The 27,269-nt window shown below is 49.8% G+C and overlaps 1 protein-coding gene across 1 annotated transcript; it reads left to right on the top strand.

The window, feature by feature from the left end:
• Window positions 1-12,880: 12,880 nt before the first annotated feature.
• On the top strand, window positions 12,881-19,121 carry FEZF1 (FEZ family zinc finger 1; the record flags this gene model as incomplete). The annotated part of the gene is made up of 4 exons (XM_081957113.1): window positions 12,881-13,804; window positions 14,008-14,142; window positions 14,980-15,112; window positions 16,778-19,121. The coding sequence occupies 4 exons, from the start codon at window positions 12,881-12,883 to the stop codon at window positions 17,077-17,079; spliced, it is 1,494 nt and encodes a 497-aa protein (XP_081813239.1). The 3' UTR covers window positions 17,080-19,121.
• Window positions 19,122-27,269: the final 8,148 nt, after the last annotated feature.

Genomic DNA, 27,269 nt, shown 5'->3' with positions numbered 1-27,269 from the left:
TATATATATATATATATATATATATATATATATATATATATATATATATATATATATATATATATATATATATATATATATATATATATATATATATATATATATATATATATATATATATATATATATATATATATATATATATATATAAAAGCTTAAAACATGCATGGACTTTATTTCTTGCAACTTCAGGTTAGTATTACACCAGCTAGAAGGACTGTTTGAATTTTCACCCATTTCAGAAGAGTCCCTTCTGTTCGATGATCAAGCATAACAATACAATTTATTTTAGATGTTGTAGCTTTCTTTTTTAAAATAATAATTCAAAGGTGGCAAATATACAGTACCTAATGGTTCTTCCTCCTCCTATTTTCTCCACAACAATCCTGTGAGGTGAGTTGGCCTGAGAGAATGACTGGCCCAAGGCTTCTGTGTCCAAGGGAGGGACTAGAACTCACAGTCTCCTGATTGCTAGCCTGGTGCCTTAACCCCTAAACTAAACTGACTCTATGCTAATCAGCCAATGCACAGGTGTCAAACTCAAAGTGTCACACCGTCACGTGATATATCGCAACATTTTCCCCCTTTGCGGAGCTGGGGTGGGCGTGGCCTGCGGGCTGCCAGTTTGACACCCCTGATTAATAGATTTATTTATTTATGTATTTTTTACAAGGCGTTCCAAGTAGCCATCTCATCTGCAGAACTATTTTGTTTTTCAACCAATAATTATTTTTTAAATGTTCATATTTCCTGATAGCTTTAAAGCAGAGGTATCCCTTGCCAACATTAAATCTTGTGGATTCAACTCCTAGAATTCTCCAGCCAATCATGGAGAATTTCTGGCAGGAGAACTCGGGGGGGGGGGTTTGAACTCTACAAGTCTTAACATTACCTAGGTTGGGCACCCCTGCTTTAAACTATGAGAGAGGCTCTGCCTCTACATCCAACGTAAGCTTCAAGATACTGTCAACATCACTGTTTTGCAACAAGGGAAGAATTTCTATTCAAGGAAGGCAAAACCACTAAAATACTTTTCTGCCACATTTCTAGAGTCCATCTTGCCACCTTCTATGCAGAATTGAAATCAGAGGTGGGTTGCTGCCGGTTTGGCCCAGTTCTACTGAACCGGTAGTGGATTCAGGCCTTGGTCGCAAAACCGGAAATGACCCAGGCCTGACACGCCCCGAACCATCCTTCACTGCCGCTGATGTCACTGCCATATTGGATTTTAGTGACTGTGCATGCACACAGAACAATTTACATTGAACAACACGAGCAAAGCGAGGGTGCATGCATCTGCATTGCAAACCGGTAGTAAAACCGGCAGCAACCCACCCATGATTGAAATATATTTCCCCAGATAGTTGGCTGCTTTATATTATCTCCGCTACCTATGGGGCACGTAAGACAGCTGTAAAAAATAAAATAGATAAGAATTATTTTATTATCCAACTCCAACTGACAAAAGTGGACTAATGTGGGCAGTCTTGATTCAAATCGAAAAATGGAAAGTCTAGTGGCCAAGCACAACTCCCAAGGGGGCACAATTCAGAGCATGAGCAACCCCTGTGTTCTAGAAGGGATTTCTGAGTTCGGACAAGAAAGCCCTTAACACTTCCCCCACCAACACGCATAAGCCATTACAAATGCCCAAGGGTAGGGACCACCTAGACAGACAATAGACCGCCCTTTGCCGTCCATTTGCATTTATAAAGTGGGAAGGAATGGCAGAGTCATATGCACATGGTTTGCTCATAGTTCCTTTGTCCTACTTCCATTTTTATTAGATGTTTATCCCACCTTTATTATTTTTATAAGTAACTCAAAGTAGCCAACACACCTAATACTCCTCCCTCCTCCTTTTCTCCCCACAACAACCCTGTGAGGTGAGTTTGGCTGACAGAGAATGGCCCAAAGCCACCCAGCTGGCTTTCATAGCTAACATGGAATTAGAACTCACAGTTTCCTGGTTTCTAGCCTGCTGCCTTAACCACTAGTGCAGGGGTGTCCAACCTTGTCAACTTTAAGCCTGGAGGACTTCAACTCCCAGAATTCCCCAGCCAGGAAGGGGAGTTGAAGTCCTCCAGGCTTAAAGTTGCCAAGGTTGGACACCCCTGCACTAGACTAAACCAGCTCTGGGGAAAGTACATGGAAGTTATCAAGCAGCAATGGATTTTGAAGGCAGCATATCATTGCCAAGCACTGGTCAGATTGGCTGGTGCTGAAATGAGCTCAACTGAATTCTAAACCATTCTAAACTTACCAAGGTTGAAAAATATTAATTTAGGTGAATCCCAGGAAAGGCCGCTGGTCGGGAGGAAGCGAGGGGGGAGCATCGTCAGTCAGGAAATTATTAACAGAGAAGGGAGAGGCGCAAAGACTGGTGACTCCTTGTGATACCCTGAACAATTTTTAATTTGTGCCCCTTTTCTTACCTGAATAGGATGTAAGAAAAAAGAAAGGGGCACAGACTAAATAGTTAAGGGTAGACAGGGAGAAGGGGGTGCCCATCCCAAGAGAAGGCAAATGGACCGATTTTAAAACTGCCCATTCCAAAACAGTCCACTGTCCCCGTCTGGAAAGGAGAGGCAAGGCTTGGTGCTGCAGCCTTAAGAGACACCGGGGGGGGGGGGGGAGAGAGAGACATGGAACATAGAATAATAGAATTGGAAGGGAACTTGGAGGTCTTCTAGCCCAACCCTCTGCTCAAGCAGGAGAGCCTGTACTATTTCAGACAAGTCGGTATCCAATCTCTTCTTTAAAACTTCCACTGATGAAGCACCTACAATTTCTGAAAGCAAGACATCCCACTGCTTGGTTGTTCTAACCATCTCCTTAGTTCTAAGTTGTTTCTCTCCTTGGTTAGTTTCCATCCATTGTTTCTCATCTTGCTTTTTGGGAAACAGTTTGACCCCATCATTGCAAGAGCCTTCAAATATTGGAAGATGCTATCGTGTCACACACACACACACACACACGTCCTTCTTTTCATTAGACGAGACACACTCAGTTCCTGTAATCGTTCTGCATACATGCAGATGGCTGTGTACTGGTCTTCTATTCCATATTATCTCCTCCTCTGTATAATCATGATCGTTTTCTACTTGGCCATGGTAGTTCAAGTCTCTTTTAATTTCTAATCTTCGCCTCATTCAAACTCCCTGCCCTCTTTGGTTACCTCCTCCGAGTTTCCCCATCCCAAACCAGTTGCTTTGCTGGGCTTTGAAACGGGACTCGTGTAAAGACAAGCCAACCACGAAATAGCGGGAGTAGCTCATGTTCACGCAGAAGTCCTCGCTTTTTTCCCCCTAAAGAAAGGCTCCGACCACCCGAGATTCGTCCGAAGAGGGCATCTCGTCCAAACTCCGGTTGCTTCCCCCTCTCTGGTACCCAAGCACCAGATGAAAACCCCGAGTCCAGGATGCAAAGGTGAATCTCAGCCAGCGTGGGAGTCTCTGCCAAGGGCGGCAAGCACTGCCTGGCAGACAGGAGCCAGTCAGCCTTGGCAGGAGCTGAGCCAATAAACACGCGAGAGAGTCCCAACCAGAGGATGCTGCTGCTAATAAACCGCGATAAACAAAACCTGTCGGCCAGCCAGTCCCACCCACCCTCAACTAATGGCATCGTTCACCCTATACAACCCGGGAGGAAGAAGGGGCATGGTCAGAAGGCGTGATTAAAAGAGACCAGCTCTCTTCCCCGTCTTGAATCTCGCCTTTTGGCTGGGAGGGTGGTAGTTGCACTGTGCTACATGAAGTTGGCAAAAGGCTACCGAAGACCCGTGACTCCATAGTGCCCTGCTTCCTTGCCTCGGCCCCCTGCTTGGCAGGCTCTCCCGTGGCTGAATTCCTCCCTTCCCACGGGCCAGGCTGGATCAAGCAAAGGTTTGGCTATATCCCAGGTTTATAGTTGGTCGTAGACCCAATAGAAGAGAATAGCTGGGAATCTTGAGCGCTCTCTTAAGCTTGGTAGTTTGCTTGCAGGCATTACCCAAGTAGCTGACATCATCAGCGTTGAGGTTAGCTAGTTGGGTATTCCGATCCCAGGAAGGTCGCTGCGGATTTGATTTAGAGCAGGGGTCCCCAAACTTGGCAACTTTAAGACTTGTGGACTTCAATTCTGGGAGTTGAAGTCCACAAGTCTTAAAGTTGCCAAGTTTGAAGACTTCTGATTTAGAGCAACTACTATCGAATGTCAACAAGGTACGGTCGAAATCATCAAAGTGGCAGTCTTGAGGGGGGCGAGCGAAGCACCTAAAAAAACAGGCGAGCCCCGTTTTCAACTTTGGGCTATCCTGAGAAACCGGGGTTCATATCAAAAGCCTTGTAGCCAGGCTCGCCCACGTTGGGCTTTGGAATGGGATCTGGCGGGCGCCATAGGAGGCAATTCCCCAAGTAGAGAACCCTGGGTGTTCGTTGAGCTGGGTTGTTTTTCGTGCAGGCATTTCATTACCTGCTGCTGGCTAGGTAACCTCTTCGGTGCGCTGAGCATTCAAACTTCAGCGCTGAAGTACGAAAAGAAAGGACCGAGCGCAGAGAGCACCAAGGATTCCACGGGTCAACCCTGAGCGTAAAGATATCCTCTTCTATGGAAATTCACCGAATGGCTGGCACGAGCAGGAGGCGGCACTTCAGTCTAAAGAATGTGCTGAGCTGACCATTCCCGCCCCCTCAGTGGTTTTCCAATACCTGCAGGGCAGACCAGCATCCTTGGAGATAACGCGATACTTGAGGGTGATCCCCTACTTCTAATCATGTTTAAAATACATGTTATCAAATGTTTTGATAATGATTGTTTGCCTCTCCTGATGTCTCCATAAGGACGGTGTGGGCACATTGGTGCATGTATGTAGGGACTGTGTTTAAGAACATAGGTAAAGGTTCCCCTCGCACATTTGTGCTAGTCGTTCCCGATTCTAGGGGGCGCTGCTCATCTCAGTTTCAAAGCAGAAGAGCCGGCGCCGTCCCCTGGTCATGCGGCTGGCAAGACTAAACTGCAACGCTGTTACTTTCCCACCAAAGGTAGTTCCTATTTTTCTACTTGCATTTTTACATGCTTTCGAACTGCTAGGTTGGCAGAAGCTAGAAAAGGGAGCTCACTCCGTTACACGAGGCTAGGGACTCAAACTGCCTTAGCCACTGAGCCACCGCGTCCCTCTGTTTAGGAATATAGCCCCGTGCAAATTAACAAAACGATTAATTATTGCAGTATATAAACCTGCCGATGACGCTTTATTCCGTGATCCATGATTCCACAAAGTAGCTTTGCAAAAGGTGAACGTGGGGCGATTGTTACCGGGCCTTGTCTGGTTCCCTCGGTTCCCTCGGGGTCTGGGGAATCTTTCAGCGCTCCTTCCTCTCCAGAGCGAAGTGCAACATTTCGGTGGGAAAGCGGCTCGTTTCGGGGCAGCTCGTTTCCAAGCAAGAGGGACCTCCCACCCTTCCAGAGGCGTCCCACTCCTGCAGCTTCAGCGCTCGGGCAAAATTCAGGAGTTTCAATTCCGTGATCAGAGCGTTTGTCCGGATTTTCTGTCCTGGTTCTCCCCCCCCCCCCTTCCCCCCCCTGACTTGATTATGATTTTCGGCTAACTTTCCTGGTCTTACAAGGCTAGTTTAAGGGCTACTAATTCCGACTGCCCTGCGGGGACAAAGGAGAGGAAGGGGGGCCACGCCGCTGCGAGAGCAACAGCGGCCAGAGAAGGCGCGCCAGGGGTCCCTTTTGCCCCCTCCCAGCTAGACCAGAGGTCTTCAAACTTGGCACCTTTAAGACTTGTGGACTTCAGAGCTCTGCTGGCTGGATAATTCTAGGAGTTGAAGTCCACAAGTCTTAAAAGTTGCCAACTTTGGAGACCCCTGAGCGAGACCAATGGTCCCCTCTGAAAGTGCGCTGCGCAAGCCCTGGCCGAGGGCGAGGAGAAGCAGATGCCCGGAGGGAGTGGGAATCCCGGCCCACTTCTGGGCTTTTGCAAGACAGGCGTTCGCTCTTCGCCCAAGGCTGCTTTTCCTCCTCTTGGCCAAGCCTGGGATCCTCTCCTCGCCTTCCCCGCCTGAGCCGGCGGAATTTCGGGCAGGTTCAAGGCCATCCAAGCTGCCGAGCCGGGAAGTGGCGGGTTTTCCCACTGGGGAAACGGAGCGGCCTTTGTCGGCCCCGGAATGCCTTAAAAATCGTGACTGAGAAACGAGCGCGTAGGGAAGGGAAAGTTTGGCGGTCTTGGGCACTTGGCCGTCGGAAGAGGTGAAGGTCAGACCTACCCCGGGAAGAGAACGAGGAAGATTACGCGTTGCTTTTGCCGGCTCAGCGACTTCAATGCCGGTAGCGACAAGGCAGCCGCGCAGCGGGCCGCCTCGACCTCTTGAGAGAGAGAGAGTGCAGGAGCGCGACGCGAGAGTGAGAAAGAGCCAACGGAGCAAAAGGGACCGTGGCGTGGAGCTCTCTTCGCCGCTGAATCCCGACGGGAGAAGATGGGCCGGCAAAAGAGAAAGACCTTTATTCTAGTCCAGGAATAGAAGAGGCGAGGCGAGGCGAGGCGAGGCGAGGCGAGGCGAGGCGAGGAGAGGAGAGGAGAGGAGAGGAGAGGAGAGGCGAAGAGGAGAGGAGAGGAGAGGAGAGGAGAGGAGAGGAGAGGAGAGGAAAGGAGAGGAGAGGAGAGGAGAGGAGAGGAGAGGAGAGGAGAGGAGAGGAGAGGCGAAGAGGAGAGGAGAGGAGAGGAGAGGAGAGGAGAGGAGAGGAGAGGAGAGGAGAGGAGAGGAGAGGAGAGGAGAGGAGAGGAGAGGAGAGGAGAGGAGAGGAGGAGAAGAGGAGAAGAGAAGAGAAGGATAGGACAGGACAGGACAGGGCAGGACAAGAGAAGAGAAGAACAGAACAGAACAGGTATAGAATAGAATAGAATAGAATAGAATAGAATAGAATAGAATAGAATAGAATAGAATAGAATAGAATAGAATAGAATAGAATAGAATAGAATAGAATAGAATAGAATAGAATAGAATTCTTTATTGGCCAAATGTGATTGGACACACAAGGAATTTGTCTTTGGTGCAGATGCTCTCAGTGTACATAAGGAGAATTAAAATACATTCATCAAGAATAAAAAGATACAACACTTAGTGATAATCAGTTACTAATAAGCAATCAAACCGTATTAGGAAATAAATAAAAACAATATAAATTTAAAGATGCAAGCAACATGGTTTTAGTCATAAGTGGGGAGAGATAGATACTAGGAAGGAGGAGGAGAATAATAGTAATACAGTCTTAGTAAATTATTCACAGTGTTGTGGGGATTAGTTGTTTAGCAGAGTGATGGCATTGGTGGGGGGGGGACTGTCCTTGTGTCTAGTTATTCTGGTGTGCAGTGCCCTATAGCATCGTTTTGAGGGTAGAAGATGGAAGTTGGTGGTTGAGACTAGCAGGAAAGAGACAGCGCACTTGGGCACTAATAATCTTGAGAAACCAAGTGGGATTGACTCCCCAGATGGAAGAGGACTGCAGTCCTACGCCTCTTTCCCAAAAGTTAGCTTCACAGAACGTCGTTTCATTTTCTCCCGCAACACGCACACACAATTATGCTCCTGATTTGAGAAATCAGTGTACTTCAGTTTGGTGTAAACATTAAGGCACCGGGTTAGAAACCAGGAGACTAAGTTCAAGTCCCACCTTAAACATTAAAGCTGGCCAGGTGACTTTGGGTCAGTCAGTCTCAGCCCAACATCTGGGTTGTTATTGTGGGAGAAATAGAAGGAAGAAGGGGTGGTGGGTAGGTTGACCAACACTTTAAATACTTATAAAAAAATAAAAAAGTTGAAATAAACGATCTAAAATAAAACATAAATATGGTGGTCTGGAAGTTTTGTGTCCATTAATTTGGATGTGTTCAGCCATCTAGAGGGCTGGTGTTGCCCTAAGACTGAAGCTGCAAAAGCCAAAAGTTATTTTGTCCTGGGGCTCCCTTCGGCTGCAGCCGCATTCCAAAGTGATACCTAAACATGGCACATGTCCACAAGAAACACTTTAAAGCAGCAGCATCTTTTCCCTGGATATTTCAGGACAACGTTTTTCCTCAAAGAGCTACCTATAATTCAGTGTGTTAAATGAGGGTTCAGCCCCCATTTGATTGGCATGAATGGTTGGGGAATTGGCAGAAAGAGAAACTTTTCAGTGGAATTCTTTATTAGAATTCTTTATTGGCCAAATGTGATTGGACACACAAGGAATTTGTCTTTGGAACATATGCTCTCAGTGTACATAAAAAGGAAAAAATATTCATCAAGAATCATAAGATACAATACTTAGTGATAGTCATAGGATACTAAATAAGTAATCAAATCATACTAGGAAACTAAATAAAACTACGTAAATCATAATGATACAAGCAACGTGGTTATATTCATAAGTGGGAGGAGATAGGCAATAGGAAGAATGAGAAAAATAATAGTAATAACGTCTCAGTAAATTTAGTTTGACAATGTTGTGGGAATTAGTTGTTTAGCAGAGTGACGGCTTTTGGGGAAAAACTGTCCTTGTGTCTAGTTCTGGTGTGCAGTGCTCTACAGTTTTGGGATCCTTCCTATTCTTCCTATAGTAGGAAGCAGAAATGGGATTTGCCTGCAGTTGGAATTTAACTATAGCTCTCTGTGATTGGCTTTCCTAACCAGAATCTGCCCTATCACCTTGTTTGCCCACCCAGAAGTAGAACTGGCTACCTCTGTTTCTCCATTGGGAGCAATGGCTGTGTGAAGCAACTCTCCTCTAGGCCTTCCCTTGTTTGTAGGCCAAATCAATGTTGCCTCTATGGCCTCTCTTCACTTGCATTTAACTACAGCACAAGAGTACTCTGGCAGCATCTTTTTTCCTCCTGCCTTGCTATTTCCATGGCATTGCCTGTATCACATTCAATGCCCCAGGGTGGAGAGCATGTTTAAGTCACCCTTAGATATATAAATGTTAAAGGGTCGCTTCCCCCCCCCCACTATCCAGCCCTCCATCACTATCCAGCAGCACCAACATGTGCAAAATCTGTGAGCCTTTGTTACTCCTCACCTTGAAAGAAAGTCAGGCATCTGCAGCTATAGATGTGAGAGGGATCATCAATGGGTGTGATCAATGTCAGTTTAGTTTGCTATTGAATCAAGGAGGGGAATCATGGCAGAAGTGTACAGCATCCAGCTCCAAAGCAAATGTAGGTGTTTTGCATCGCAAAGTCAGTTTTAGGGTCATAGGTTTTGCTATCTATTTCACTCTAATCCTAATTTCCCACAGCTCACAAGTCCCAGAAGACCTCCTTTAAGGAGCATGCACAGGTACAGGTGCAATGCTTTGGATCTTGCCTACTTGTCTGTGTATCCATTCAGCAGCAGAGAATGGTTTGTTTCTCTCTCACACCTCTGTCCAGTTGATGGAGCTGTGGAGCAAATGCTCTCCCAACATAAACCTGCATAGGCTGTTTGCATGACACATTTACACAATGAGTATTTGAACGCTGGTTTACTGATTCAGTTCATCTAGTATTCTGGGGTTGGACACTCAAAGAACCACGAATTAACATCACTGAGCCAAGTTGGCTAAAAGATCATTGCCTGGCTCTTGCTATGGCTGCCCTTGACTGGAATGCAAACTTTTCCTTTGTTTGGAGAGAGTTCATGGTTCCCACCACAGGTGAGATGAAAGACACTCAATTTAGGCTCTGCAGCACAACTCTAAGCATGGTTCTCCCTGGTGCATCCCTCTCAAAACTACGTGCATTACATGGTTATGATTTGCTGGGAAGCAGAGCACTCTTTCTTAGCAAAGGCTTTCCAGGCCTTTGAGTCTACCAAGCTCTGAGCAGAGCAGCCATTTGAAGTTTCTTTCTATCCTAAGCTGCTTCCCGCTGCCCAAGAAACAATATTGGCATCTCAACAGTGAAGCAAAGCTCTTCGCCTTTACGCTTCCCAAAACTTTTCAGTGAGGACAAATCCCTCTGACACTCAGAGCAATTCTCCTATAGGAGGGAAGAGCAAGTGTATTGAATGGAATGTGATTTCTCTTTTCAAGAAACCCTGCATAGATCCCAACACTCATCACCGGGTCTTGAGGAGGCAGTTTAGGCCTTCTGTTTCATGTGGGGAAATGTGTGATCTGCCTTGTCTAAGCTTGGCAGGAGTGAGGCTGTCTCAGATTTCTATGGGCTGGGCTGGGTCTACTTCCCTGCCCCAACGGCTGTCCCCCTCATTGTCTCTTTGATGCGCAAAGGTGAGGGAGGGGAGGAGGAGGAAGGGAGGCTGGTGACTTCCCTCTCTTCCCCTTAGGCATTTTCTGATGGGTGGCAGAGCCAGTAAATCGACTTTGAGAAGGGATTATTCATGCTCTGCACAGGGTTGGTTCCTTTCCTGTCTGAGAAGTTGGCGGGGGGGGGGGGGGAGCCGAGCTCTTAAGGACTGGCAAATAGGCCACTCTGGAGGAGTTAAGAAGAAGCAGACTTGGACAGCTCCACAAATAGCTACCGTGGGAGGCTGGGAGAGCGACTGCGGCTGACGCTTGGCCCTAAAGTAGGTGCTTCAGACTCCCTTTGCCACAGTACCAGCCAAGATAGTACTAAGCAAGAACCAGGTCTCGGTTCAGTCTGTCCGAGGTTGCATTGTGCTGTGTGCCAGGTGTTGTAGAGGTAGAAGAGCTTGACCCACAATTGATGTCCTTGCACCGCTCTCCGCCCCGGCCCCGCCTTGTTGCATCGGGGTGCTTAAAGAGGGAATCCGACCCCACTGGAGAAGGTGGCAATTATAGGGAAGAGCTGCTATAGGGAAGAGCTCCCATTAACCGCCCCGCCGTGGAGACACCTGTCAGGAGGTCAAAGTACAAGGAAAGGGTGGCAAAGCATGTCCTAAAGAGGTGGGCGGGGGAGAAGAGAGCATGGTGGGGATGCAATGGCGGATTAAGGCTCATTGGCGCCCTAAGCACTGACAAATCTTGGTGCCCCTCCTTTGTATGTACTGTACAAACCTTCATTTTTCTTTCTTTCTCAACTTTGTGGTTGGGTCTGGTGCCCTAAACGAGTGTTTAGTCTGCTTAATAGTTAATACACTGTGCGGATGAGCACATTTTGAAGAGGGAGGTGGACCCACCAAGGTAGATGGGGGTCGTGGATAGGACACACTAATTTTGAGCCGCGACAGTTTCTCCTGCACCTGCATTAAAAGGTATAAATAGTAACAACCGCGCAATGTACCACTGAACCTAATCTTCCCACGAAGGAGCTTTGGACTTTTTTTTTTAATTCTCTGTTTTGGGGCCAAAAAGACTCTTGGTCTCTTAATGTTTCTTTCCCTGCAGTTCGGAGTGGCCTTTTTCTCACGGCCCTTGGCCTCTCCTTGCAGCAGGTTAATGTAGCTCTCGGCCTGGGCTGCGCGACGGGCCAGGAGGCGCTAAGGAGGGCTGATCGGAGCCCAAAGGCTGCCACTCAGCCGGTCTCAAAGGGCCCAGGAGCAGCCTAGCAACACGCATCAAGGGGACCCCTCGGGGCCAGTCCCTGGGGTGGATGTACCTTCGGCACCCTCTTTCTGCGTGAGTGAAAGGAGAGAATCAGCTCAGACTAGGGAAAGGAAGCAGAAATCCTATTGGGAAGAGTTGGCTCGACTTCTTTCACCACGCATTTCCAGCATCCAGGACAGAGAAGACGATCGCATCCCGATCAACAGACAGGGGGGGGGGGGTGTCAAGGCACCGTCAAATATGCGGAGACCCAGATCAGACAACCGGCGTCCCTAACAGAGAAGCGTAGCAAGGGGAACAATCCCTTCGGACCTCTCCCACTGAGGTCAAGGGGGTTCGCCACGAGGAGTCCGATCCCTCGCGGGTGGGATTGCCGGTGGGGCCCGGCAGCGCCAGTTCCACGCTTCACCCGCCTCCGTTTCTACAGAGCCGAGCCAAGCAGGCAAGCAAGCGCCGCCTCGGGGGTCCCGCTGGAGCGCTACGGGAAGCTAGCGGGCGAGTCAGCAAGACAGCAGCGGAGCAGCCAAAGCCCTGTTCCCAGGTGCGCCCGACCTGAAAGGGACAGCGAGCGGGCCACGCAACTTTCTGCTCGCTCTCTGGCTCAACGCTGCTTAGGAACCCGCGCCCGTCCGTCACGGGACCGCTGCCGACGCTGAACGGGTCTCGAGAGCCCTTGGTCTTTTGATGGGGGAGGGGGAGGAGGACTGGGTAGAGGGAGGGAGGGCTCCGATTGATCTGAGCAAGAAGAGGCCATTGGAGGCGAGGCGAGGTGAGGGGGATCCAGAGCAGGGGCGATCTAGAGAGAGGGAGGGGGCGGAAGAGACGAGCCCCCCTTCTCTCTGGGAGGAGGGCAGAGGGAGGCGCAGGCACCAATGAAAAGGAGCCACTGGCTCTCCGAGGTGGTGGGGAAGGGGGACTCAACTTCTCTCCCCCCCCCTTCCTCCCGGTGCCTGTTGGACGCGAATTGAGCAATTATCTAGTTTACCTTCCCTTCTTGGAAGTTAGCGATTGGCGGGATCGTGGCTGCTGCTATTGACCCAACACTTTCCATCGGGGGGGGGGGGAACCGCGAGAGACGCTGCCAAGAAAGAGGAAGAGGAGGAGGGCAGCGCCAGCATCCCCCGCCAAGGAAGCACACCGGCGGCGGCGATGGGCCGGCGCGAGTCCATCGGGACGGGCAGGCGGCGTTCGCCGGCTGTCGGGATGGAGACCTTGCCGGAGCTCTTGCTGGTCCCGCAGACGATGAAGACGCGGAGGGCGCCGGTGGCGGCAGCGTCCTCGGAGGGCTTGAGGTCGGCTTCCAGAGTGGCGGCGGTGGCGGCAGCGGCGCGAGGCTCCCTGTCTGTCGAGCTGTGACCGGGCGCAGCGGGGCCAAAGCATCCCGAACCGCGCTGACCCAAGCCGGACGCCGGCCATGGAGAAGAGCCGGCAGCAGCAGCAGCAGCAGCAGCAGCAGCAGCAGCAGCAGCAGTTCCCCCCGACGGCGGCCAAGACCCTGGCCGTGGCGCGGGGCAACATGCTGAGCGCTCCCAAGCCCCTGGCCTTCTCCATCGAGCGCATCATGGCCAGGTCGGGCCCCGAGCCCCAAGCCGTGCCGCTGCTGCCCCACTTCTTGCAAGGAGGCGGCGGGACCCCCAAAGCGGCTGCAGCCTCGGCGGCGGAGCACCTGAAGCCGCAGCAGCAGCAGCAACCGGCGTTCAGCCTGGGGCCCTCCATCCCCTGCATGATTCCCTTCGTGCCGCTGGCTTACGAGCCCTTCGCCAAGGTGGGCTCGGAGCCCAGGAAGCCCCCCTTGGAGCCGCCTTCCTCCTCCTCCGCCTCGTCCGCTCTGAGCTGCGCGCTCAGCCTCAAGCCCCAGGCCCCCGAGCCCTCGCTCAGCTTGCCGCAGCCGCCACCCCACTACAAGCTGGTCCGGCCGCGCGTGATCAAGCACTCCTCCTTCCACGCCCTGGGCGCCCTGAGCTACTTCAGCCGGGCGTCAGAGCCGCAGCCGCAACCGCCGGGCCTGAGCCTGCACCCGGTGGCCTCCTACTTCCTGGGCTCGTCGCTGCCGGCGCCTGCCTTGCAAGACTCGACGGCGCCCAAGTCCTACCTGGCCGAGCGCAACAAGCTCCAGGCGCTGCCATCCGGGCCGGAGAAGTTCTCCCAGGCAGCCTTCAAGGACCTGGCGCAGGCCCAGCTGCACAACGCCGCTGCAGCCGCCGCAGCCGCCGCCGCCGCCGCCGCGGCTCATCTCCTCGCTTCGGAGAAGCTGCCCTTCAAAGGGGTGTCGGCCGACTTCAGCCGCGGCTCGCCCAGCGCCAAGCCCAAGGTCTTCACCTGCGAGGTCTGCGGCAAGGCAAGTGACCCGCGCGCCTGGCCCCCTCCCTCCCCTCCACCCCCCCCTCCGGAGACCGCCCCGTCTAATCGCGCCTGGCTCTCTCTCTCTCTCTCTCTCTCTCTCTCTCTCTCTCTCTCTCTCTCTCTCTCTCTCTCTCTCTCTCTCTCTCTCTCTCTCTCTCTCCCCCTCTCTCTCTCCCTCCCTCTCTCTCTCTCTCTCAGGTCTTCAACGCGCACTACAACCTGACGCGCCACATGCCGGTGCACACGGGCGCCCGGCCCTTCATCTGCAAGGTCTGCGGCAAGGGATTCCGCCAGGCCAGCACCCTCTGCCGCCACAAGATCATCCACACCCAGGTAGCGCTCCCGGGCCGGCTCCAGTGCGGGGCCTCTTTCGGGGGGGGCGGGCTCAGAGGCGTCCCGGTGAGCCCACGACCCCAAGAAACTTCTCGCCTGGCTGGCCAAGGTCCAGAACCCCCTAGGATTCACTGCCCTTCCTGTTCTTTATTCCTCCTCTTCTCCCTCTGCCCCGCGATGCTCGCCTCGCCTGAAACAGAAGGAGAGAGTAAAGCGAGGGAGTGTCTAGAGGCGAAGGAATGGGGGCTCTCTTGTCTTGCTTCGTTTTCCCTCCTTCTCCCCTCTTTTCTCGGGAAAATGGCCCCAAATCTCCCGGCCTCCCCTGAAATCAGGGCCTCGCTTTGCGCACCCGGTTCCTTAGGGCCGCATTTGGGAAACCTACTCCGTCTTTCTCTTCGTGGGTGTTGTGTGAACTAAGTTTGTGTCCGGCTGGCAGATCGTGCGAACTGTGCTTCTAACAATCTGGTTTCGTTTCTTTAGAGTGTTGTGTGTAAAGGAGACTCTTCGCTGGACAGCGCGTCCTTAAATCCATTTTAGTCCCATAACCTCTCGAGGGCGCGACTCGATTCTCGGTCCCCCGAGAGGTCCCCAGCACACGAGGGCGCCGAAGCCACCGATTTCCCCTTCGCATCTCCTCCCCTCCCCTTTGCTTCCCTTTCGGGAGGGTGGGGCCCCTTTCAATGAGCCTCTGGGATAGGAGACCAGCGGCTGGATTCAAGCCCGCGGTTGTTGCTCTTTACAGCCGTGGGATGACCAGGCCCTGATGCGGCCCCCTTTCCTCCCAAGCGCGCTGATCTGAACGCGGATCTGCTTTTGATGTCGTTTTTCTCCCCACAGGAAAAGCCCCACAAGTGCAACCAGTGCGGGAAAGCGTTTAACCGGAGTTCCACGCTAAACACCCACACACGGATCCACGCGGGCTACAAGCCTTTCGTCTGCGAGTTCTGTGGAAAAGGCTTTCACCAAAAAGGTAAAAGCAGAACGCCGAGAATAGAGGGCCGAACAAGGACAGGCTCGGAGTTAGCGCTGCAAAACGGAGCCTGCAGCTGGAACTGGTGGGAGGGGAGGGAGGCTTCTGGCGGTTTGTTTCTGGTAGGAGGCCCGATAAGCAGCAGATTCTGCCCTAAAAACTACCATTCCCAGGCGCGGACCTGGGATTCAGCGCGTCCGATTTTGGAGAAACGGCACCGTGAAAATGTAAATGCAAAAAAAAAAGTACATATTTGAAAATAATATACATCATATGAACTTGTAAATGTTAAAAAAAATAGTTTCTGTCGTTTGTTTCCCAGATGTGGGAAACCGTTACTATCCATGTCTGCACAAAACCGATGAAGCTTTGCCTTATATCTAAAATCTTTTAGGTTTTATTTTTCTATGTATTTAATCCGGCGGGTAGATAAGAAATTTATTTGATTTTTCAATGTTAAGCATGATTGCGAGTGTAATTCCGCAGGTAAAAGTCAAGGAACAAAAAAGGATGCTTTCTTGAAAATAAGTTCCACTATTGGGCACGAAAGTTACCGAACGTCTCGTACTGCAGCCTGAGAAATATATTCTTAGTCTACTATCCCTTAGTGAGAAAACAAAAAATCGATTTTCCTATTCAGAAATGTCTAAAATTGCAGCCTTTTTTTCAGTTACTGAAGAATAATTCAAAAGTGAATGGGATTTATTCCCCAAAGAATAAAGTTAAATTTAGATGCTGTGCCAGTTGAGGAAATTACTCGTCTTTCTCTTTTTATTCCATTTCCATTTCTTCTGAGAAAAAATATATCCGTTGCCGTTTTAACCGGATCTGTAGCTAAATTGTAGCTAAAATCCTCAAACCAGATTTAGCGGTTTAGGATTAAACCCCACTGTTTACAACGGCTATGTAAACATGTACGCTACTTTCCCTGGAAAGTTTCACAGGCCACTTCTGGAAACTTTGTTCTGACAAAAAAGCTAATTTATTTCTTTTACTGCCAGATCAGACAAAATGTCCCTGCGCATCCTTGCACCCCTGATTTAACGGGGGGGGGGGGGGGCGGGGGATAAAATTGTTAAATTTTGTTGGCTTGATTCCGCTGGTGTGGGTTGGTATTTCAGAAATGGAATGCTAAGGAAAACGGATTTCATCTCATCTACCTGGGGAACCTTGTGGATCCCGCAAAAAATCTATTTAGTGATTAGACCCAAGACTTTGGGAGATTCCGTTTTGGGCTTTTTGAGCTTGGGTTCCAGCTGTACCTGGTGAAATTTTGTTCCGTTGTTGCGAAATTTTCTGCTCCAAGAGTTGCAGGCAAACAATCCCAGAAGCCCAATTTAACTATTTGTTACGAGGGAAACCTGCATGCAGGGCATAAAGTACAGCAGTTGTGTGAATGCTGGTTGATAACGCGGGTCTGGACTTCGAAAGCTGGCTAAGATAAGAGCTGCAGACCCGTTGAAGACGGTAACCGGGATGAGTTACAGCATCCCCGTTTTCGTTTTATTATTATAGTTCATCTCAATCATCCAAATGTTTAAAGCGGATTGGGCATTTTTATCCTCCTGTCAAGGGAAGATGCGGACACTTTATAGTATTAAAGCCTGGAAGCTGTTCTTAACCGGTGGTGATTTTGCATTGTCATTGTTATTATTATTATCCTAGGGAACTACAAGAACCATAAGCTGACCCACAGCGGTGAGAAGCAGTTCAAGTGCACCATTTGCAACAAGGCCTTCCACCAGGTCTACAACCTGACCTTCCACATGCACACCCACAACGACAAGAAGCCCTTCACCTGCCCCACCTGCGGGAAAGGCTTTTGCCGGAACTTTGACCTCAAGAAACACGTCCGCAAACTGCACGACAGCGGCGGGGGCGCCTCTCTGGGGCTCCCTCGCGGCGGCGGGGGCGGCAGCGGCAGCGAGCCGGACCTACAGCCCCCGCCGCTGCTTCACCGCCCGTGAAGCCCCCTTCCTTCCCCTCCGGCTGCACTCCCCGGCCTCCAGCTCTCGCTCCCGAGGAAGCCGCGCTGGTGCTGGCAGAAGCAGCGGGACTCCGTGGACTTTGGCTCCTTGGTTGCTGCCGGTGGGGGGGGGGCAAAAAGACTGCAACCGCCGCCTCCCCCCCTCCCCACGATTTGTCGGAGGGTGACGCTCCGGGCATGTATTTATTGAGCCGCCGCCCACTCTGTAACCCGGAGGCCTTGGAAATCTGTCCCTCTCCCTCCCTCCCTCCCTCCCTCTCTCTCTCTCGGTTGTTCCTGCATGTGTGTGTGAATGTGTGCGTGCATGTGTGTTTGGAGCAGCAATGCTGACTCTGCGGATTGGTGGCGCTTGAGCTCACCCGATAAGGAGAGGGGGTGCTGGTGACAACATGTTGAATGTCAGAGTGCGTGTCTTTCCTCGTGGTCTCCTTTCCCGTCTCCTTTCCTCCCCCCCCCCCCAGACTTTGGCAGCCGGTAGGAAGCAATTGGAGAGGCGCGCGCTTAGGAAGGAAGCACTTTCGATCCTAGTTTTATTTTCGAGGATCATTTATTTCCAAGTGTCGGAGCTGGAGAATGTGGAGTGAGACCGTCCGGACACACCCGAAGTCCAGAGTCTTGTTTTTGTCTGGCTAGGAACTTAGCGGGCTCCTGAGCTGGCCCTTGGGAGTTTGCTGTCCCCCCCAGAAGCGTTTCCTGGAAGCAAATACTTCGGGCATCCTAACCCCCTGGGCTCTTCGCTGTCACTAGCGAAGGGTGTGCGCTTCCCTCCTCCCTAGAAACACCCCCCCCCCTTTGGTCCTTCCAAAGACCTGAATCCAGAAGGAGAGCAAAATCATTCCCAACTGATAGATCCCGTAAAGAGAAATTCGTTCCCGGTTGTCTGAATTACCTGGATCGGTCTCGTTCTGTCCACCGGTTTATCCTGACATCCGAATACGGATCTCGCTCGCCTCCCTTGAAAAGCGGATTCTTTTAAAGGGTGCAGTGAATTCCTGAAGGAACCCGGTAGCCCTTTTCCCGAAACGTTAATGAAACGTGTTCTAAATGAAACGTGTTCCTTAAAAAAGAGCTACCAGGCCTCTTTTTTTTGCCCCTCTGGGTCAAGAAGATGCTTCTTTTCCGACGAAGCTGAATCATCAAGGCGCTCCTTTAACGGGGTACCCGACGCCCCCCCCCTCCGCCAGCCCGATCTCCTTGGCCGTTGTCTTTATTAGCTTGAGGATCCCGGCAGATCCCCCGCGCTTCAGAAAGGGCTGGCCTGAAAAAGCCAGTCCAAAAGGGGGAAAAAAGGGGAAGCCGCGATAGGTTTCCTGGTCTGGAGTGGTCCCATCCCTTCTGCGGCGTCTCTTTCCCCGAGGACAGTCCCGACGTTTTCCCTGGACCCCATGTGTGAATGGAGGCGTGTGCGGGTTTGTTTGTCTTACCGAGAAAGATCGACTTTTGTCACTAAAAGACTTTGGAAATACTCCAGTGCAGGGGTCTCCAACCTTGGCCACTTTAAAACTTGTGGACTTCAGCTCCCGGAATTCCTCAGACAGCTGGCTGAGGAATTCTGGGAACTGAAGTCTACAAGTCTTAAAGTTGCTAAGGTTGGAGACCCCTGCTCCAGGGCACCCTCGAGCGTGGGGAATCCCTCCCACATCTCCTTCTTGGAGGCCTCCGCCACGGTCCCCTTGGATCTGACAATTCCCGTTTAGGCGTCCCCTCCAAACTCCTTTTGCTGTATATAGAGATTTTTATCACCCGCTGTGTTGGTTGACTTGGCCTGCTGGTCGCTTCTGTTTGTCCCTCGGGTTCTCGATTCCTCCGTTGTGGGTCGCTTCTCCTTCTTTCCCCTTCTCCCCACCTTTCCTCTCCTTCATCCCACTCTACCCCTTGTGGAGTTTGTACGGATCTGAAATTTCCAGTTGTATTTTTTTAAATTATTATAATTATGATTATTGCACGTGCAAAGGAAAAAAAAAACAGGGAGCGGGGGTTGGGATTTGGTGGCAAATAAAAGTGGTTGGTTCGCCTCTTTAAAACGGAAAAAAAACGGGTGGCTGTTTCTCCCGCCTGGCAAGGGGAGGGAGGAGCCGAGGGAAGGGAATTCCTCTGGGGGTCCCCCGGCCCGCCAACCTCGGAAGGTGAGCCGAGCAGCAGAGGTGCCAAGGCGGGTCCTTGAGAAGCCTAGCGGGGCGCGGGTGTTGTCTAACTACCAAACGCTGCTGTCTGCTTGCCAAAACACGGATCTCACTGCTAAAGGAGTTTAATTAAGACTCGAGGGTAATTAGTTCGGATTGATCAAAGCTCCGGGCCTCGAGAGAGGAGCCTCTGTAAAGGAGACAGACAGACACACAGACAGACAGACTTCTTGGCAGAAGGCGGAGAAAGCGCTGAAAGGGAGCTTTGTCCTTGCGACGTTCACTTGCAGCAGCCGACCAGTCCGGGGAGGGGAAGTGGGGCATCTGTCCTCCTGTGATCCGGGGTGAAAATGATGCGGGGAAGGGATGCAAGCATCTCTCGACCGGATCGCCCCTGGAGTGAGAACATCTCTACTCCAGGCAGCGGCCACATTGGGGATCATCTGAAGCCTTTCTCCACTCTTTTCAAGCAGCAACCAACTCTCCCTCCCTGTTTAGGGGTTCCCCCTGCCGTCCCTCTTTACCCCCTCGCCTACTCCGCCCCCGGGTCTTTTAGCGACTGACTCGCCCGAGGAAGAGCGGGCGGACTTGAGAGCTGGCACGGTGCTGCTTGGTGATCCTGGCTGGGCCAAAAATAGATCTTCTACTGGTTCCGAGCTGGGCCTTTTTTTTAAAAAAAGAGCCAACTTCCCTTCCTCCTCTGACTGCCCCCCCTCCGTTTCTTCCGGCTCCGAGCGATCAGGACGACCCAGAGAAAGTGAAGCAGATGGGGGGGGGGGCAGTGGCGGATTAAGGCTCCCTGGTGCCCTATGCACTGACAAATCTTGGGGCCCCTCCTTTGTGCATATTGTACAAATCTTCATTTTTCTTTTTCTCAACTTTGTGGTGCCCCCTTTGGGCCTGGCGCCCTTAGCACGTGCTTAGTCTGCTTAATGGTTAATACACCACTGAGTGGGGGGCGGGGAGAGAAATGTAAAAGTTAGGACCAGCGAGTAGGCCCGATTTCCTTCTCCCTCTCCATTTCCCCAACAGAAAGAAACCAATTCGCTTTCTTAGACCAGGAAAAAAAGATGCACCGAGTAAGTAAAACTGGAACCGATAGAGGGACGAGACGCTGGAGGTTCTGAAAGCTTCTCCCTCATTGTATCGTGAGAAACAAACCCCCCCCCCCCAAATAACGGTAGTGCCTAAAGGGGGCGAAAAGGATCCCAAACCAGACTGGCAGGTCAGCAGGAGCTCCCACCGAAGGCGGCGTCCTCCAGGAGGGCTGGACTGCACCTCCCCTCAGCCAAGGTCCCCGGCAGGGCCGTTTGGAGTCTGGGAAAATCGCCCTGGAAGGACCGCGGAGGGAAAGGCCCAAGGAGAGACCGAAACTCAACACCCTCCCTCTCCCCGACGGCCGCAGAAGGCGCGGGAAACGAGCCTGGTGTTGACAGCGGTCGGGAAAACGTCGAGTCTGAAGAAGGTGGTGGTGGTGGGGCAAAGGAGCCAAAGGTCGCCCCTCCCTCTCAGGGGGCTCCTTTTAGCTCCGCTTGCCCCCTCCCACCAAAGGGAGGCCATCGTCGTGCGCAGCCTCCCCACCCCACCCCACACACAGCCAGGTGAGGCCACGTGCTGCTTGGCGGGGATGAGGTGGGATGTCAACGGCTGCCCCCTCGAAGGATGCTTGCTCCTCGCAAAAAGTGGGCAGGCACAGCCAAAAAAGGGGGCGGGAGGACGAGACTCGCTCATTCGCTGGGATGAGAAGCTTTTAAAACACCCGCTTTTTCCTTGGGGGGGGGGGGGCGGGGGAGCATCCAAGGTGACCCGGGTCGCGATTTTAATTACACCGACCGTTTGCAGCCCCGCCCCATCCCCGGCTGGGCTTGCCCGGACCGACCGCCTCCCATCCAGTGGCTCCGCCTGAGCGCTGGGATATTTTTCTCCGGCATCCGGTCCAGTGAGCTTTTCAACATCCAGCTGTTTGGGTTAGAGTTGGTTTTCCGCCACAGAATCTCCTCGGCCAGTGGTGGAAAAGGTTTGGTGGTCTGCAGAAAAATTATTTGCATTTTTATATTGCACTAAATACTATTTATCTTTTTTTTAAAAAAAAAAATCATAATAGTGGTCCGGGGCATTTAAAAGTATGAATTTAGTGGTCCCTGAAGCCCGAAAGGTTGGTGACCCCTGTCCTAGGCGGCGTCCAAAAATGCCACTTCGGGGGAACGGCGTCAGGACTTCCTTGACCGAAAGAAAGGGGAAAAGAAAGCGATGTGGGGGCCTTTGCTTGGAAGCGGCTCATGAACGGCTGCCACGTTAGAAATCCCACGGGATTGTAGAAGCCCCCGCACTGGGGAGGGGGAGGGAGGCTGAGGTTGTTAGCAAGGAAACATCGTTAGATCAAAGTCTCCACCCCCCCCTCCTTGTTCCCCACTTCTGTTTCGGCCGTTGGTGCTCTGGCTAAAGATAATGGGAGATTAACCCGAGTCATCCGGAGGACACCAAATTAGGCAGACCACTTTAAATGCCGCCAAGGAGGACTCGTCGCTGTTTTACACTTTGTTTGATTTAGTTTTGAATACCCAGGCAAAGTAGAGACGGGGGGGGGGGGGGTGTTTGATTCTGACATTTTTAAAGATGCAGGAATTTCTTCCTTCTTTTCTGGCTGTGTGAAATCCGATACGCCGAGGTTTTTTTTAAAGTATGATTTTATTGAAAGTTTTATATATAAAAATATATAAAAGATAATAACTAATACAAACTGGTATAGAGTAAGGAAGAAAAGGAAAAGGGGAAAAATCGAATAAAAAGCAAAAAGTGCAAGAAAAGAGAAAAAAGTTCAGAAAAGAAAGAAAAGAGAAACAGAGAAACGGCTTCCGAAACTCTTCACAGCAGTTCTAAGTGCGGGTGGGGGTGGGGGTGGGGGTGGGGAGAGAGTTTTAAGCGTTCTCGTGGCTCTTAAAAGACGCGCTCTCCCTTATGCGTCACGTGCTGCGATTGCCCCGAACAAGAAAAGCCGGTGATTGCGAACCCTCCAGCTGGGGAAAATGGACAATGTAGTCCGACATAACTGGAAAGCGCGTGTGTAAATGTGTTTGCGTGTGACTGTTCTCCTTAAGTCCCCAAAAGGCTTGAACCTGGTTTCCAGAGAAAGCGGATCTGACTCCCAGTGAATCCCATTGAAGTCGCGGGATTTGAACTTGCAGCTCTAGAAACGGGAGGACTCGAGGACCGCTGGGTGCTTCCCATCGGCCGGAACACCTGTCCTGTCTGCTTCGGCTCTCCCCGAGCCCTGAAACGCCGTTTTCTCTTAAGGAGGGCTTGGGAAGCTAACGCAGCAATTTCCTTTCTCCCGACGAAACGAGCCGGGTACGTAGAAGGCAACGAATTTTGGACCTCAAAATTCTCAAATTCTTTGGAAAGCAGAAACGTTACCCAATCTTGGAGACTGCCGAGTCCCCTTGCAGCTCTACCCACCGCCTCGGTAGGCCGTTGGAACTGCCTGAGGCTAAGCAAGCGTGGAACGATCGGATCGGTTTAGAGGACCGCATTCGCGTGAGAATGGCCACGGCGAGCAAGGAGGGTTACTATCCTCTTCTTATTGGCAGTGCACATAGAACCAGAAGCAGCTCGCTCCGAGGTGCATTATCTCTTCTTACTCCTCCCTGCAATTTTCCCCTTCTCTCCCCCCACCCCTACCCACATCCAGTTGACCAAATAAAGAGTGGGGAACGACCCTTGCTTTCACTTTCCTCCTCTTTTTCCCTGCTCCAGCGGCGGTCCATCGATTCAGGAGATGAGATGAACGAGCCAAAGGGTTCCGGGAACGCAAAGGCCGAAGCAAAAGGCACCGCGGGGGGTGGGAAAGGGGGAGCGGGTTCCAATCCTGAACTACTCACTTAGCAAAAGTTCACCCTCGTGTCCCAAGCGATCCGGAACCTGTGGGACGGTGCTGTAAAAAAATAAAATGAAAAAAGCTGGAGACCAACTGATCTGGCCGGCAGGAATTCCCCTGGAGGGGCCCTTGGTGCTCTCCGAGCTTGGTTGGTGTCTTGCAGACGTTTCGTTACCCAAACTAGGTAACAATATCAGTGCACTCATGACGTTAACGAGTGATTGGAATTCCCCTTGTTAAACGGGGCTGGGGTCCCAGGAGAAGTGCAAGCGAGCAAGCAAGGCTGCTGCTGAAGACCAAAGCATGACACACACACACACACCTTCGTCTGTCCCATTCCTAAGAGATAGAAATAGGGAAGCCCAAAACTGGCGGGGAGGCCTTATTGTTCCCTCAAACCGAGAGCTAGAATGGGGGAGGAGGGGAAATCGCTTTTGGATTAACGAGATTTGCCACGGAGAATGGCAAAAGCAAGATGCCAGTCGGTAAGATTGGTCCTCATAGTGGGGATCGCGGCTGTTATTTGTAAACAAGATTTGCAATTGCCTGTGCAACAGTCTCTCTCGCATTTCAGGTTTTTGGTCTCAGAGCAAGTAGCTGAGACAATGGAGGGATAAAGCTTTCTGTTTTTACTGGTTGTGCATTAGAAGGGATTTCAGCCAATACAGGGGACAGGAGGTTAAAACATAGCGGTTGCAGGAACTGGGCATGGCTAGTCTAGTGAAGAGAAGGACCAGGAGACATGATAGCAGTCTTCCGATATTTGAGGGGCTGCCACAGAGAGGTCAAGCTATTTTTTCAAAACACCCGAAGGCCAGACAAGGAATAATGGATGGAAACTGAAAAAGGAGAGATTCAACCTGGAAATAAGGAGAAATGTTCTGATAGTGAGAACAATCAACCAATGGACCAGCTTGCCTTGAGAAGTTGTGGGAGCTTCATCACTGGAAGCTTTCAAGAAGAGACTGGACTGCCATTTGTCAGAAATGGTGTAGGGTCTCCTGCTAGGGCAGGGTAGGGGGTTGGACTAGAAGACCTACAAGGTCCCTTCCAACTCTGTTTTAAAAAATATTGCTTTCTTCTGCACCTCATTTACTGGCATCATATTTGCCATATTTTTCATGCTCCAAAGCTTTGCCGGCTTGCAGGCAAGCCAGGTGGAAGAAATCCGATTATTTCTATTCTCGATTCACCTTCCTGCTTTAGTGGGGTGGTGAAGCTCCGTAAATAAAACTTTGGCAATTCTGCAGTGACTGTTTTCATCTGTCATCCAAGCAATTACCTACATATTTGTTTGTGCTTCTAGGATGAAGAGAGACAGAGAGAAAATACCTTATTCCACACCATGCATAAAACTTCCACATTTTCAACGGTTTCAGAGATAACGGGGACCCCCATTGATAGTCAACCAGGGTTCACTCAACCCAGTATTCTGTGAGAGTTTATGTATTACTGTATGCAAGTAGATAGTTGTAGTGCATTACAGACTGAAATTCAAACTATCAACAGGGGATGGCTTCAGAAACTGGCCAAGCTAAGCAGAAGGTGGCTGGTTACAAACAAAGCTCATTCTTATTTTGATTTGTTGGTTTATCTTACAGAGGCACCACAGAGGTTTTATTGTACAGCTCTGATGTGTATTGATTTATTTTGCAAACTTCCCAGAGTCCCATTGAAACCCATCAGTCAATCAATCAATCAATCAATCAATCCATTGCTGCCTACACTTATTCATCTCCAGTACAGTTATTTGCAACCTGGCACAGACTGGTATGCTTTAATTCCACAGGTGTAGCTTTTCCTGCATCAAATGCTGAGCAAGGAGGAAAGGAATCCAAGATGGCTGTGTGCGCATAGACGCTGCAGCTTTGACCTCCTGGTGTCACAATGGAGGGTGTAGGAAAAAAACTGGTCTATACCCACGGGGAGATATACAGGTTTAAAAATAGTTTCTATCCTTGGGCTGTCAGGCTCTTAAACACAACCACAATCACTCCACTCACACGCAGAAACGCAGAAATGTAGGACTAGTTTTTCTTCTTCTTTCTTTTTCTTTTCTTGTTTTCCTAATTACTTGCATAGGGATTATTCATTATACTATTTATGTTGCTTGTATTTTTTGTTTTGGATTGCACCACTGAGGCTAAAACCAATTTTGTTATATACATGATGTACAATGACAATAAAGGCTATACTATACTAAGGAACCTAAAAGGAGAACTTGCTTGATCTTTTTTTCCCATCTGAAGGTACCATTGTGCAGCTGCAGAAATGCCTTGGGTTACGGTTTTCCCTCCCTGAGTTTGTCTCCCTCTACAGGGGCAGCGTTTGTGGACAATCTCTGTCCTGGGGCTGCTGTCTCTGGGTTTTCTGAACTTCAGCAGGGCTTCTATCTCTATCCTCCAGATTTTGAGCTGGGGACACAAACCATCAATTCTCTCCATTGTTGGCAAGTGATCAATGAAGTGATTGAAAGAGGCCCATCTGCGTATCATTGGGGGAAATGGTTTCTTAGTAACGATGCCTATAACTGGATTCTTTCTTTCTTTCTTTCTTTCTTTCTTTCTTTCTTTCTTTCTTTCTTTCTTTCTTTCTTTCTTTCTTTCTTTCTTTCTTTCTCTTTCTTTTTCTTCTTCTTTTTCTCATCCTCCTCCTCCTCCTCCTCTTCCTTCCTTCCTTCCTTCCTTCCTTCCTTTCTTCCTTCCTTCCTTCCTTCCTTCCTGTTCCCCCTATTGAATTTGGTGGCCCTTCGTTTCTGAGCTGAGGAAGAAAAGTGGCTCTCATACATGCTAATTGCTATACATTCATTTTCTGAAAAGAGTGCAACTGCTATAAGTAACACCTATTATACAAAACCAATCCAATATTATTTTCAGCCGCAGGTAGACTTATTAGAGAAAATAAACGGCTCAATCCAGCTTGAAATTTCTGCCCTTAAATCTGGGAGTTTTTATTGAAGTCCACACTCCATGGGGAATATACTTGAATACAATACAAAACATGTTCCTTTAGTCTGTCCCCTTCCCTGTACTTCTCAAACTTCCTTGTTGAGGCTACTCTCATGGCTTCTCCAAAGCCCATAGTTTACATTTTGTGTGCATAAATTAATTTTGGGAATCAGAACCATCATTAAAGAAGTCTCAGAGTGAAGATTTCCTTTTAGTGTGGAAAACAAGACTTGTTTATTTACTCTTGTCCACTGATATTTTCACACTAATGAATGTTGATGCTGCTGCATTAGACTTTCTTCTCACTACCTAGAGATCTGTACCTTTTTTGGAAGCATGGTGAACTTTAGAAGAGGAAGAAGAACTCAGTGCAAAAATCTACATTGGTTTTATTTCAATTTCAACACATTAAAACAAATACTGCGAAAAGGACTCTTTTCTATGTTTTTAATTCCACTATAGCCTGCTACTGTTGCCTTACTTCCAATTCACCTTGATCAATCTAAGATTAAGCAAATCACATTTTAGTGCGATGACTGAAGAAAGTAAATGTCCAGCAAAACAGTCATTTGACTAGACTTCCTCCGTGATTTTCATTCTGTATTAAGAGATCCTTAGTTGTTCAGAGGTGTAAAAATTGAAGAAATGTTTGGCCAGCATGGCTTTACAATTTTATTTTATTTTTTTATTTTTTGCTTTTCTGGGAGTTCATCCCTACTATATATGTGGTTTTGCAGAGTTGGCAGTTGCAGGTTGCACCAGTTTATGAATGACAACCCCTTTGCAATTGTGTTACAGTCTTCACATTATACAGTGAGCCTGAGAAAAATGGTTCTAAATGTTAAATTTGCAGCTCTCCAGATTACCCCTTATTTGCTAGTGAGAAAGTACAGAGATCTGCTTAATAATTAAATGGGAGAATTCTGAACTAATTTTGTTTGTCTACGTTTTTCTCCAATGCTTGCCTGTCACTTTTCAGAATGTAAGTGAACAATAATGACAAGGCAGAGGATCAGCCTTATTACAACAAATATAAGTTTCTGTCCTTTAATTTTAAAAAAGGATTATTTGGAAAAAGTGCTACCAGATTTCTCTTAGTCTTCCCAGAGAAATATTTATGATGAAGAGTCAGAACTGGATTTGACACAGCACAATTTCCTAAAGGTTTTTTTTTTAAAGAATCCTTATACTTAGGATTCAGGGTTCCTTCTAAATATACTTCAGT

Source organism: Natrix helvetica (assembly GCF_964273705.1).
Source record: "Natrix helvetica genome assembly, chromosome: 6".
Taxonomy (NCBI): domain Eukaryota; kingdom Metazoa; phylum Chordata; class Lepidosauria; order Squamata; family Natricidae; genus Natrix; species Natrix helvetica.
This window is presented reverse-complemented; position numbering and strand designations above follow the sequence as displayed.